This window comes from Aegilops tauschii, chromosome 1 (assembly GCF_002575655.3).
Source record: "Aegilops tauschii subsp. strangulata cultivar AL8/78 chromosome 1, Aet v6.0, whole genome shotgun sequence".
Classification (NCBI taxonomy): domain Eukaryota; kingdom Viridiplantae; phylum Streptophyta; class Magnoliopsida; order Poales; family Poaceae; genus Aegilops; species Aegilops tauschii.
Genome location: NC_053035.3, coordinates 372,664,548 through 372,677,652, shown reverse-complemented (window position 1 = coordinate 372,677,652; position 13,105 = coordinate 372,664,548). Strand labels below are relative to the sequence as shown.

Below are 13,105 nucleotides of genomic sequence, written 5' to 3'. Positions count from 1 at the left end.
GGGCGGTGACGGTGGGATCGGCGCTGAAAACAGGGAGCCGACGGCGATGGTGCCAAAGAACTAAGGCACTGACGGAGCCAGGGGGCGAGGTGGGAGGTTGAGGAGGGCGGCAAGCGACGCGGGGATAGACCCGGAGCTGGCGGCGCCCGAAGCGGAAGCGGTCATGGCGCCGGCGGCGGTAGCCCTAGGGTTTAGGGTTTTGGTGCGGCGGCGGCGGCGGGTGGGGTGAAGGTGGAGGACCTAGGTTAAACTCGATACCATGTAAAACGTAGGTTTTGGGGGAACTGGCTCAACCCGCAAAGGGGTGGCCTATCACATATATATAATGATGACATACAAGTACAATACCAATAAGGTATGGTTTACACAGTAGGGCTACAATACGAAGTCTAACACTCTGTTGGTAATCAACTCCAACTGCAAAAGCATATGCACTCCATGGTGTCAAGCAAAATATCTAGCACCAAAACAAGAGCATATACACTACAAAATAAAACTACCATTGAACTATTTTTTTTGCTTTGTAGCTGAGTAGCAAAATAACTCTGAATTCAACTATAAGAGCATATCCACTACATAGTGTCAAGCCAACATTGGCTGATCCTTCAAAGGCAAAATAACTTTGGGTTTACTGACATTAAACTACATACGCTACTGGACTAGCTAATGTGAATAATCAGCCCCTTGTACTGATGTTAAATATGCCACTGTACTGATCTTAAACTACATAAGCTACTGCAGTACCGCTACTCCGGTTAAATATGCCACTGCCAAACTAACAAAAATATCAACCTACAATTCATACCGGCTCTGCATATGCTAAAAACCTCTTGCTTGTGTCTGTTCCTTCAAAGGTAACAAGCCTCTCAGATGCCTTGCCGTGCTTCTCACATGGGGACATTAGATCCAGCTCAAGCCCCTTGTGATCTGGATCTTCTAGGCTGAAAGGGACCTGCAGAAGCTCGTACAAACACAATGGCCAAATCAAAACCTAGCTAAATCACCCAAATCAAGAACCCCAAATTCTGAAACCCTAACCCTAAATCTAGCTCAAGAGAACTAACCTGGTTAAGCCCTTCGGTGGAGGAGGAGGAGGAGTGCATGTGCGGGAGGCTCGACTGGTCGTCGCTGCTTTCGTCCTTGAAAACCATGGCGGCGCGGCGCGGTGCTGCGAGCTCGGGAACGCGGGCACCGGCGAGGGAGCAAACGAGCGAGGAGGAAGAAGAGGAAGAATGGTGCGGTGCGGGAGGAGGCAGGCCGGCCAGAACGAGGGAAATAGCGACCGCACCGGACTCGTCCTCGTCAGTGCACGGGCAGGCGCCGAGTGGCCATCGTGGCACCTGACAGGTGGGCCCGACCTGTCAGTTCGGCCGTCGATACGTCTAAAATGACTTTTACCGTTATTTGCAACGGCCCGCCCCAAAGTTGGTACTAACATGCGAAATTTAGCAAAGTTGATACGAATCTGAACGTCCTATTTTTTGCAATTAACTCTCGTCAACTAATCGTGTAGCTTGCCGATCCGGTGAGCTACGTACGTATCATACCCTCTTCTGACAGCAGGCGTAGAACGGAAAGGCCACACACAGCCCCTGCAACTCCACGTTTCCACTAGTAGCCGTCTTCCTGAGAGTGTTAGTATAGATGCATGCACGGCGAATGTTACTTGCACATTCCATGGCCGACAAGCAACGAGACTAAACCGGGAATGCATACATTATTAGTCGTTGCACATTCCAACGGTGCGTCTTCTTCCACCGTCTAACAGTTCCCTTCCAATCCAAGCAACGACTAAACCGGGAAACGCGCGAAAGAGACATACTACACAGTTATCCAGAGTGTGCGATGGCAGGAGATGACACAAGAAACGCGCGCGAGGCGCGATCGACAATTTGGCATCGCTGTCGTAAGATCGATCGATCTTCTTTGCCTGTGACCTAATTACGTGCTTGATGCGGCCAAGAAGAGGACATAGATGCATGCGGCATGCCTATTTAGACGACCCGCATCCACATGGCTGGTGTCGCTGTGTTAGAGCCCTTTCTTGCATGGCAATGTCCAACTCCAGTTTACTATGTTGAGACAGTAAATAGAGTGCTTCGCTGACCAAGAACAGCCGTTAGTACCAGGGCACATTTATGTTCGTTAGTCAAACTTGTTCACTGCCATGGAGGCGAGGGAAGGAATGTTAGCTTTAAACAGTTTACTTTAGCTAAGGGCCTATGTGGCTTTATGCGGCGATTCGATTTAGTTCAACAGGCTCAATTCATTTCCAAACTTTGTGCAGTAATATTGGCAGGTTGTGTGCATTAAAATGCATGAATATTAATGTTTACACGTTTCATATTCATACATTTTAATTCATCAGGTTCAGTCCATTACCTAGCTTTGTACAGTAATATTGCAGGTTGTTTCTTACCTGCTGGTCACTAATGCTCTCTGCAAAAAGGATATGTCAAATGCATCTGCGACACACTCCTTCAGTTCTAAATAATGATCTTTAGGAAACCGTTTTCAGCCAAAATTGTCTATCTTTTATATATGTAGCATGTGTGGAACATATTTAGAATCATGAGATGAAACTAGTATGATTATATTTGTATACGAATTTTATTGAAGAAACAGACCCAACACGGAATTACAGTCAAAAGATACCAAAGAGGGAGACTATGAGACTTATGCAAAAAAAGCACAAAAGGCGAAACATTTTCACATAATAACATCAGTTTTATCTTTTTTGCATGGTAAAATGTGTATCATTCATATGTAAAGGTCAAAGTACAAATCACGTAAAGACCGACATGACAAAAATGAAAAGACAACATGACGTTTCTGAGCTTGACGCCAACGGCCACCAAAGGAAAAAATGACTGGTCACCTTCTCACCCAAGCTCGACACGGCTCCATCGCTGATGTGCAACTTTGCGGATCTCCAAGGTGGCTCACCAAAGATGAAGCCATTGCCATTAAACGAATCAGACCGGGGAAACACCACGGACACGCCATCGAACTCCAGATATGGTCCCCACCACAACTAAGACGCTGAAGAAGGAAACCATATTTGTCATCCATCAACCACGAACTCAACACACATTCCGTCTTTTAGATGTCATCGATGCAGACCACAATTTTAACAACGGGTGCTATACCATGAGAATGTATCATGTGTATATCCTTTCACAAAACAATCTCCATACCCTAAAGCCAGTGACCATGGTGAAAATGTATTTTGTGTACCGAGCCAATTTGTGCACCCAATGCATCAGTGGATTCTGGACCCTTAGATGAAAAAGTAATGCACTAGATTTTGGTCAAAAGTTGGACTATACCTTCTTACAGAGTCAACCTTCCACTTTGTACAAACTAATCCGCACTCTACAGCACACACACTCCCATAAGGAATTTGTATGTTATTTTTTTGGCCCAAACACAAAAATGTTCATATATTTCAACCATATGTTCGTTTTAAGATCCATTTTGACTTTCATATTTGTTTTGACGAGATCTTTGAAATAAGATCAATGCTGAATATGTTCATTTTTGTTTTGTTTTTCTGAAACATTACTTGGAATTTGATCCACTGGAAGCATGCTGGCAACACGTATGAAAGAGAGGCGGACATTTCTCAACTACAAATTACAAAACATGTAAATGTTGCAGTCAAGTTTCGAGTTAAGTTTCAAAAAGCAGAAAATTATTTATTTTCAGTAATATACCCAATATTAATCTTGATTCAAAGATCTCATCAAAACAAAGAAGACAGTCAAAACGGTTCCGAAATCATACGTTTCGCTTAACATATGTGACGCCTTTTTTGTTTGAAGCAAAAAAGTTAACACAACAAATTTATTTATAGGAGAGGGAGATGCAAACTGCGGGTTGATTTTGATAAAATAAAAGGGCTACTCTGCACTGTTTTAACAATCCATCTACCAGCCTGATCATATCCCTCAGTTTTTTATCCAGTGGCTCAAACAACACGAGTGCATTTGGTGCATGAATTGAGCCAACGTTCTCACTCTACCATAGCCATCCGTCAAAAAATCGACAGTTACACCAAGACAGATAAATGACTCTCTAAACACTCCATTCCTAACATGATTTTTTTTGGAGCACCATTCCTAACCTGATATGAGCATCCAACGATCGGCCAGTATAAAGTGAGGCTTTTTGGCTCTCGGGCTCCATGAAGGCCGATTTTTCCAAAATAAAAAAATCGACCTTCTAAGTTTCAGAAACATATGAGAATATACACAAGTACTTATAGGTGTATACTAGATGTGTGTAAGATTTCATTATGAAGTAAATTTTCATGTGAGCTGTACAAAAAAAATCATGTACTTTTATAGTGAATAGTACAGGTGCTAGAAATACATGATTTTGTTAGTTTTGCCTAGCTCGCAGCATTTGTGTATTTTACAGACAAATAGTATATATAAATCCATAGGTATGTGTGTATTTAAAAAAATTGAAACCTGAAAATTATAACTTTGAAAATTTTCAAATTTCAGGCTCCATGGAGCTCGAGGTCCATTAGCAATTTATATGGATAATATTACATACAAATATGACGGGTTTTTTGGCGAATATAACTTCGTTTGGTGCCTAGTCTACCGCCATGTGGACCTTACATGTCAGCAAGATGTGTCAAGACAATTTAAATAGGGAAATCTGTCAGAAATGTATATCTAACGGGCAAAAATTGGAGACAGAAATAAGTCTAGGACAACAAAATTTAGCAACTTCAAATTGACCCATATTCTTTGCAACTTAAGCAACAAAGTTAATTCCAATAAAGGAACTTGTCTATGAAACTTGTATTAAAGTTCTTACATGGAAAGATATGGAGTTTTCCAGAAAAATAAATGCATCGCAAAACTGCAGATGTTGCATTCTCGTGGAACTGCAATAAAACCATGCATGTTTTTATTTTCAAAAGGAGGATAACCCCCAACCTCTGCATCTCGGAGATGCATGCAACCATTTTAGTTCATTAGTTCATGCATGTTTAAAGCACATGGAGTGCATTTTTAGCTCTTTATTCCTGTCCTTTTTATGTAGACTAGAAACAAATACTCATTAGTTCAAGCTAATATAAACTGCATGAGCCGGTTCTTTTTTGTAATACTGGATTTTCTTCAAATTAAAGTGAGAACATGTACTCGGTCCAATAAAATGCTCGTCCTGTTGGCGGCAAATTAACCTACCATGATTTCCTATTTTTCCTTTTGGCAATGCCACGTTACAAAGGCGAGGAGACACCAAGCTAAATGCCAAAACCAGTGCCACAAACACTTTATGCGTTCAAGGATCGCCTGTCACGTACCAACAGGCCGAACCCCGGTTCCTTTCCACCTCCCCACAGGAGCTTGTCTTACTTCACGGCCGAACGCGATCGGAATCTCTTGATGTGGCCAGCCAGCCGTGTGCCGATAGGGGAGCAAAGGAAACCAATCGATGCTGGTGATCCGGACGATGCCGATCGCGTAACCGCATCGACCATAGATCACTACTAGTTCGCTCAATTATTTGCGTGATGATTGTTCAATCTGGATTCGATTTTCATGGTGGCGGTCGATCGTGCACGTTCCAGTTCGATGGTACTGACAAAGTGGCCGGTCGGGGAATATTGTGCCGTTGCTGTCACGAGTGCAGGTGGCGAGTTTGCGGATACATACGTGTGTTCATGGAGTATTGGCATTCCGGTGTGTGTGCGACTATCCTTTCGAAACAGGCTTTTGTCTCGCTTTATATATTCTCACACACTTGATATTTCAAAAAGTCAAAGAACAGCGGCCATGGGTGACCAGCTAGGCCTAGCTGCCGACTTATAGTTTGGCCTTCTGCAATGTTTGGCAGCGTTGCAACGCCGGACACATGAGGTACGTATTTGTTTGTGCTTGATCCAGTTTATCAGTCGTCGCCGACGTTACCAGCTGGTGCCTGTGGCAAAATGCAACTTTGGTTATGTACTAAATAAATCCATTTCGTTGTACATATATACACGCGTACCATTATATGTTACAAAATTCAAGCGATCTTGGCATGATGCATGCCCTCAAACCAAAAATATAGATAAAAGTTTGCATGATGAACGAGCGTATTTGTTTGCATGCATGCATGCCTAAAAACTAGGCGTCCACGTACGTACGTACAAGGACCTTGCAGAGCAGCGTGGAGCCTAAAGCGTAGTCGGCTAGTCGCTGTCCTTGGGAACTGTTTCGAGTAAAACGTACACCTATGCCAGGCGTCATATACATACTCAGTGTCACTGACATCATCTCTTCTGCATGTTGAACACAAAAAACAATGATACAAAACATATGCGGTAGAGGTTCCTTTTTTCTCTTAATACAATACAATCACATATGCTCACACACCCAGCCCCTATGAACACCTTTAAGATACTGGGCTAGCACAACATCTTAAAATTGACGAAATCAATTTTCCATCCATTGAAAATAAGTCCTACAAAATGTTTGGACCGGACTACAAATATAAAATATTTCCCTAAAATGTTCATGGATCACATGAAGGCTTCACTCTTTATATGTGGAAGGATGATTGGTGCGAGATCGAGGTTCCATGAAACACTGGTACATTTCTCTAATTCCAAATCTTCGACAATACTAAGGAGGGGGTGGGGGGCTTTTGAACAGTGGTGTGTGTTTGCCATGATATTTGCCCACTAATTTCGAACTGAATTTTCCTTTGCTAGCTGATATTGTATCAAAGCCCACGATTCGGCCATCCATGTCGCTGTCGCTGAAGATGGTTGGGTGGTCCATAGATGATTTTGAATTGCAAACCATGCAGAAGGTTTTCACGTTTGTGGATGCCCGCACGTTGCAAACTAACATTTGCATATTTATTGATGTCGCCCCAAAAATATTGAGCCGGATACATTGATGCCCCTGAGTATTATTCCCCTGAAACCAAGAATTACACCCAATGGCCGGGGGGGGGGGGGGGGGGGGGGGGGGGGGGGGGGGGGGGGGGTTGAATATCATGTAATGGAGTCAAGTGATCCACCGTGCGAAGCCTTGTTGACACTCCATGTTTTCTTCTTTGCTATTGAGCGATGTCTTTAGGTCTCTGCCATGTCAAGCCATGACAAATGTAGGAAAGGGGCCTTCTTGCCGTCTCCCTGGATGCATGTAATAGACCCATATTTGCCTCCTCGCAGGACTTCCCAACCCCACCAAAGTTTTCGTGAATTGCTTGCACTTTAATTATACACATATATTAATAGTTAAAAAAATTGCACCAGGAATACTCTGTCCTCCGTCAGGAGTTAGAAGTCAATCGTACATTAAGAAGCTCAAGAGATTTGTCATCATCCAACAGGAAAAATAATAAGGAAAGGATGAACATTTCAAAAATGCGCCCTATAGCATGTGTTTTTAAATGAAATACAATATTTTCTATAGATAATATAAAATATATATGAAAATGGGTTTTGTGCCCTAAAAATAACTACATTCTATAGCATTATTAACTTCATTTCCTAATACAAGACATGATAGAAATACAATCGATCTCCGCTATGATCACTAATTACTAAAAATGATTTGAATTTGTAAGCTATAATTATGCTGCATAAGTACTGCAAGGAGGCAAACATGGGTCTACGGATGTACTCCTTCCGTTCTTAAATATAAGTCTTTGTAGAAATTGCACTATGGACCGCATATGGATGTATATAGATGCATTTTAAAGTGTAGATTCACTCATTTTGCTACGTATGTAGTTCATAGTGAAATCTTTACAAAGACTTATATTTAGGAACGGAGGGAGTATTACGCAGGACTTCCCAACCCCATTCGATTAGGTGCATCCTCCGCTTCTTTGGAACGGCCCCCGCGTCGTCCGGACGGACGGCACGGGCGGCGCCCCCGATCTCCTCCACCGACCGTCTCCTCTGTGCTTCTTCCCTCGCCGCCGCCGGATGACGCCGTCGGGCAAAGCCCGCGGCCGATGGCGGCGGCGGGACGTTGTCTTTCTTTTTCGAATCTTCCCTTCTAGCCCGACGGCGACGACTAACTGCCCAAGGCGCTCCTCACCGGCGGTTGGTTGATTCGAGCAGTGTTCATAATGGTTAGCCACATCATCCCATGCCTTGTGAGATGGACTGCATCTCCTCCCGTCCGTGCGTGTGATTTGATTGCAGCGGAAAACGGATCCGAGGCGGACTGCATCGGCTCCATGTCCATGCGTGCTCCTGCTGGACGGCGAACCTTCCACCTCTTGCCACGGTGGCTCAATCATGGGCCTCTGGTGCCGAGGGTGCCTCCTTTACATCGCTGGCTGGCGCACATTAGAGAGCATGTCTGCCATATGTGCTCACTACGGCGCACCGCTAGCCCAGTCAGCTCGGCAATGGGCATTGTCTTCACAGCGACGGCGACGGTTGCCAAAAGGCTCGACCGTGGTTGTGACGCTTGGAGCGCGTGGGCGGTTGCTCTGTTGGCGGTTGCATGGATCCTGGATGGCCTGTGGAGCTCGTGGCCAAGATCGCGGCGCGATCCCGGCGTGGACAGCGGCGTTCGGTCACATTCTGGCGACGCGCGCGCCTCCAGCCGCTGTCGCCCATTGTGATGGAGGTGAGGGGCATGATGCCATCTGCGGATGCCTACAGATGTTCCTTGTCTGGTACCCTTGTGTGGCGTTTCCTGAGATCTTCGGCGCTGTGCACGGTTCACCGTGATGAGGTACAAGCGGCGGCGCCACCACATCGCACTATCCGCCTCGTCAGCAGGGATCTAACGTAGGTGGGCATGTCATTATGGAGCGAAGGCCAGAGGTTCTACGCACTCATATTGTGTGAAACTTCTTGGTAATGGCGGTGATGTATGAAGAAGACTGGATGGGCTAGATCGGAAGAAGTTTGCGTGTCGGACGATTGGAGCTTAGCAGCAGTAATCTCGGCGAGTGGGCGGCGACACTGACAGACTTTGTTCTTGGTGGTCTCAGTTTCGGGGTGAAAGCCCTAGGTCTTGTACCTGGCAATGGCGGCCTCATAGTCGTTTCCTTGTTGAAGGCATTGTTTGGAGATTGGACCTTCTTCAGGGTGAAAACCCAGGATCTGACTAGGATGGTCGGACCGGACGATGATGGTGTTTGTGCACTATAACCTTCCTGAAGGCGTCGTTTTTGGAGAATCTTTTTCGGAGTCTAGGTGTTGCCACCATTGGTGGTGCTCTTATTGTTGCGAGTCTCTTTTTGTTTTGACGAGGCTTTCGTTTTTTCTTTTTTTTCATTTTTTTGCTGTGTGCATCCAACATGTCTAGACTTGCTCTGTATATGATGTTGTTGCAGAGGCCGGGTGTAATTGATATCATCTTGATATTAATATATTCCCTTTATTGAAAAACCATCCTTACACAAGCAGAAAATAAACACAGGTCATTGGATGTATCGACGACGTCTTCATCCTGCATTCGGTGGTGGTACGCCGTGAGGGAAGCTCGGTGCCTCCTCTGGATCTCTGGAGCACCCTCGGACCCGGGTAACGTTGTTAGCTAACAATATTTGACTCTTCCTTTCTTTTCGGAAAAAGGGCATGGCAAAAGTCTTAGATCCTTCCAGATGCATGAATATAATGTGGACGATCTATACAGACCACACACACTGAAGGAAAAGAGCTACTAGCACAGAAAGACATACGTACATTCTTGTCAAATGTCAATAGTGTCCAATCCAATTAGCTAGTGATAAGCAAAACAAGATCCTCCCCATATGCTAGTGCTGGAAACGTTACTGTTTACTGCCCGGCACTCCCACGTCCACAGGGGCATCGTTTTCATGGAGTGGCCAAGATAAGAACGTAATCAATAGGCCGGCACTGCTACTCTCCCCCCTGACCTTACCTCCTCTCCATCCAACTCTTCCTATTTATACGATGCAGCCGTCCATGTATCCATCATCCACACATACGAACACATACAGCATTGTCATTTAGCTGTTCTTGCTTGCTGCTTCTGAAAAACCTGCATGCTAGCATCCCCAGCTCAGAAGAAACAGGGCTCTCGAGGAGGTCTGTCTTTCCATCTTGGTTTTGTTCTGGGTTCGTCGAGGAGAAGACAATTTTTTGGAGGTGCAAGCTAGGGGCTGATCAGGAGGTCAGACATGGAGGATGTGGCCAAGTTCTTGTTTGGGATTTCGGGTGAGTGTTCCTGATTTTCATTTTCCTATGTGGTACTCTAGTGTTAAAAACGTTCTTATATTATGAGACGGAGGAAGTAGTAATTAGGAAGCCATTTTGGTTATCTTGTGTGCTGTGGTTTGCTCATTGGTGGATGTTCTTGTTGGGACGTCCTTTCAACCTAATTACTGCTTGATTTTGTTGTTTCAGGCAATGTCATTGCTCTATTTCTCTTCCTATCCCCGGTGTAAGTATTTCATTACCACCTTTTTTCTTCTTCTAAATAATTATTTGGTAGCTAGCTCTGTAACTTACAAGAGATGGTTAGAGTGAAGGTGTCAAGACAGCAGAGTGTTACTGGACCCTACACTTTTCTCCCTTTTATTGGAAGAACAACAATTAAGCTATTTTGCTCTCTCTTTCTTCAGTGAGACCAGGAAACATTATATTTCTGAGTCCAAATCGTACACTCCATATGTGTAAAACCACATGAATAACATGCGCAACCCTTTGGTGCACTCAACTACTAATTCATATATAATCATATAAGAAATAACCTAGAATTTGCTGAAAAGGAGCTTGAATTCCTGGGGTCCATGCATCTATTAACCCTCTTAATTTAATCTAGCTACGTACATAAACTAGAAACTTCCGGCACCCACCTTTGTATGCATATATTGCCACCTTCCGATTTATTTATTTCAGACAAGTCATTTTCAGTGTCCAATTTCTGATAGTATTATCATTCCATTCATGCTGTTGAGAAAGTACAGTTGCAACTTTACTGTTAGTCTTTTATACAATCTTACTGAAATATATAGACCTGTGAAAACTGTAATTTGTCCGTTCACAGGCCTACTTTCTGGAGGATCATTCGTAACAAATCAACAGAGGAATTCTCCGGGGTACCATACAATATGACGCTCCTCAACTGCCTCCTGTCCGCCTGGTAAAACCTCTCAATTTTCTCCAAGAACAAGTTTTTTTTTTCGGGGTTCTCAAGTTAACAACAGTACAACACGTGATTGTGTTTACGAGGCTGGAGATCCATCTCATCTCTTGCCTATTTTTTTAGAAATTGCCACCCTCACTTCATTGTTGCATGCTTCTGCAACGTGTCTCTATGCAGAGACATGCCGTTGTACACGTAGCTAATTAAGGCCGACCCAAGTGCATAAACTATTCCCGTTCCCTTCCGATCTTGTTGATGCATGGTGCAAAAATTCGACGTGTTACAAGTGAGAGAGTTTGATCTTGCCGCGTTGGTGTGCGTTTGAAGGTACGGGCTGCCCTTCGTGTCCCCGAACAACGTCTTGGTGTCGACGATCAACGGCGTGGGCGCGGTGATCGAGACGGTGTACGTGGTGATCTTCCTCGTCTTCGCGTCGAACAGGAAGGCGAGGCTCCGGACGCTCGGCCTGGCGTCGGCCGTCGCGGCGGTGTTCACGGTCGTGGCGCTCGTCTCCATGCTCGCCCTGCACGGCCCGGCACGCAAGCTCCTCGCCGGCCTCGCCATGACCGTCTTCTCCATCTGCATGTACGCCTCGCCCCTCTCCATCATGGTACGTTTTGTTCGTCCATGCATGCGTGCATGTATTCCTCCATTGCCTTGCACTTGCACATGTTAGTAGCTTACTACTGATCTGGGACTTGTTGATTTCTCGCAGAGGATGGTGATCAAGACGAAGAGCGTGGAGTACATGCCGTTCCTGCTGTCGCTGGCGGTGTTCCTGTGCGGCACGTCGTGGTTCATCTACGGCTTGCTCGGCCACGACCTCTTCGTCACGGTAAGTCTTATTAGTCCACGCACGCACGCACGCACACCTCTAATCCAACTTTGCTGTGCCGTGGGATCGATGTTTCTCTTTCCTGATGCCGACTCGCGTCGAATAACTTCATAACATCTAAGGAAACTGTGAGTGGACAAAATGACTGCACTAACTGCGTTGTCATTGTAGTCTAGTAGATGCCCTTGCCGGCCGGCCGGTGCATGAATACTCGTTTTGACTTGTCTATGTGCGATCCAGGCATGCATGCACGTACGCTAGCTGAGCGCGCAACGTGCTCCAGTAAATGGGCCCTGCCGAAGAGGCGAGGCAGCGCCCATGCGCGCGTGCGGCCGTCGCCATGAAACATGCCTATAGATATCGCCTAGCCAGTCACTGCTTCTGCAGATGCGCTTGACCGTTCGATTGATGCTCTATTCTTCTTTGGCAGATCCCCAACGGGTGCGGGAGCGTCCTGGGCGCCGCGCAGCTCATCCTGTACGCCATCTACCGGAACAACAAGGGCAACGCTGCCGGCGCCGGCAAGCTGCAGGGCGACGACGTGGAGATGTCCGTCGACGGCAGGAACAGCAAGGTCGCCGATGGCGACGACCGCGGTGCGACGGGGTCGACGAAGGCCGGCAAGATGGTCAGCCAGGTTTAGCTAGATCGATCGAATATCAGCCATATTATGTGCTTTTTCTACCAGTATCTTGTTGCTGCAAGAATCGCCAGTGTTGACCTTGTGTAATTAGCCAGTAGAGGACTAGCCTTTAATTGCCACCTTGTACCTGTTTGTAAGCTATATGTATTGCATACGTGTACTGATGTCTGAAGCTGTATTTTCTACTGCTAAATGTAGTATACATACTAGAAAAGGAAAGTGAGCATTAACTTGCATCGCCCTTAATTTGAATCACGCTCACGCCATCCGATCAAATAAAGTCTACATTAACTGCCAACTTGCAGTGTACTCGTCTGTAGACTGTAGTATGTGCGCACGTATGAGTATCTTCGTGTGTACAATGTTTGAAAAGAAGTGATGATAATAATGGTAGTAATAACAAATCACTGACATTTGGGGCCAAGGTATTGGAAATCTGACTGATCTGAATGTGGAAGTGATGGTAATAACAAAGAGAAGACAGTTGGCAATTGCTGTTATGTTGTATTACGTGACACCACCGAAAGAACC

General features: G+C 45.4%; 1 protein-coding gene across 2 annotated transcripts; it reads left to right on the top strand.

The window, feature by feature from the left end:
• The first annotated feature begins 9,880 nt into the window (after positions 1 to 9,880).
• LOC109781911 (bidirectional sugar transporter SWEET1b) lies at positions 9,881 to 12,788 on the top strand. Of its 2 annotated transcripts, XM_020340501.4 has the most exons (6): positions 9,881 to 10,165; positions 10,355 to 10,391; positions 10,998 to 11,093; positions 11,424 to 11,706; positions 11,812 to 11,931; positions 12,362 to 12,788. In XM_020340501.4, the coding sequence occupies exons 1-6, from the start codon at positions 10,129 to 10,131 to the stop codon at positions 12,572 to 12,574; spliced, it is 786 nt and encodes a 261-aa protein (XP_020196090.1). In that variant the 5' UTR covers positions 9,881 to 10,128; the 3' UTR covers positions 12,575 to 12,788. The 2 variants fall into 2 exon arrangements, with proteins under 2 accessions (XP_020196090.1, XP_073354524.1); XM_073498423.1 differs by lacking the exon at positions 10,355 to 10,391 and having other exon boundaries at positions 9,953 to 10,194; positions 10,966 to 11,093.
• Positions 12,789 to 13,105: the final 317 nt, after the last annotated feature.

What these genes read in the sequence shown, in the direction of transcription:
- LOC109781911 (XM_020340501.4), top strand. Translation starts at nt 10,129, where the DNA reads ATGGAGGATGTGGCCAAGTTCTTGTTTGGGATTTCGG. An exon ending in TTTCTCTTCCTATCCCCGGT is followed by an intron (nt 10,392 to 10,997) that starts GTAAGTATTTCA and finishes GTCCGTTCACAG; the next exon opens with GCCTACTTTCTGGAGGATCA. An exon ending in AACTGCCTCCTGTCCGCCTG is followed by an intron (nt 11,094 to 11,423) that starts GTAAAACCTCTC and finishes GTGCGTTTGAAG; the next exon opens with GTACGGGCTGCCCTTCGTGT.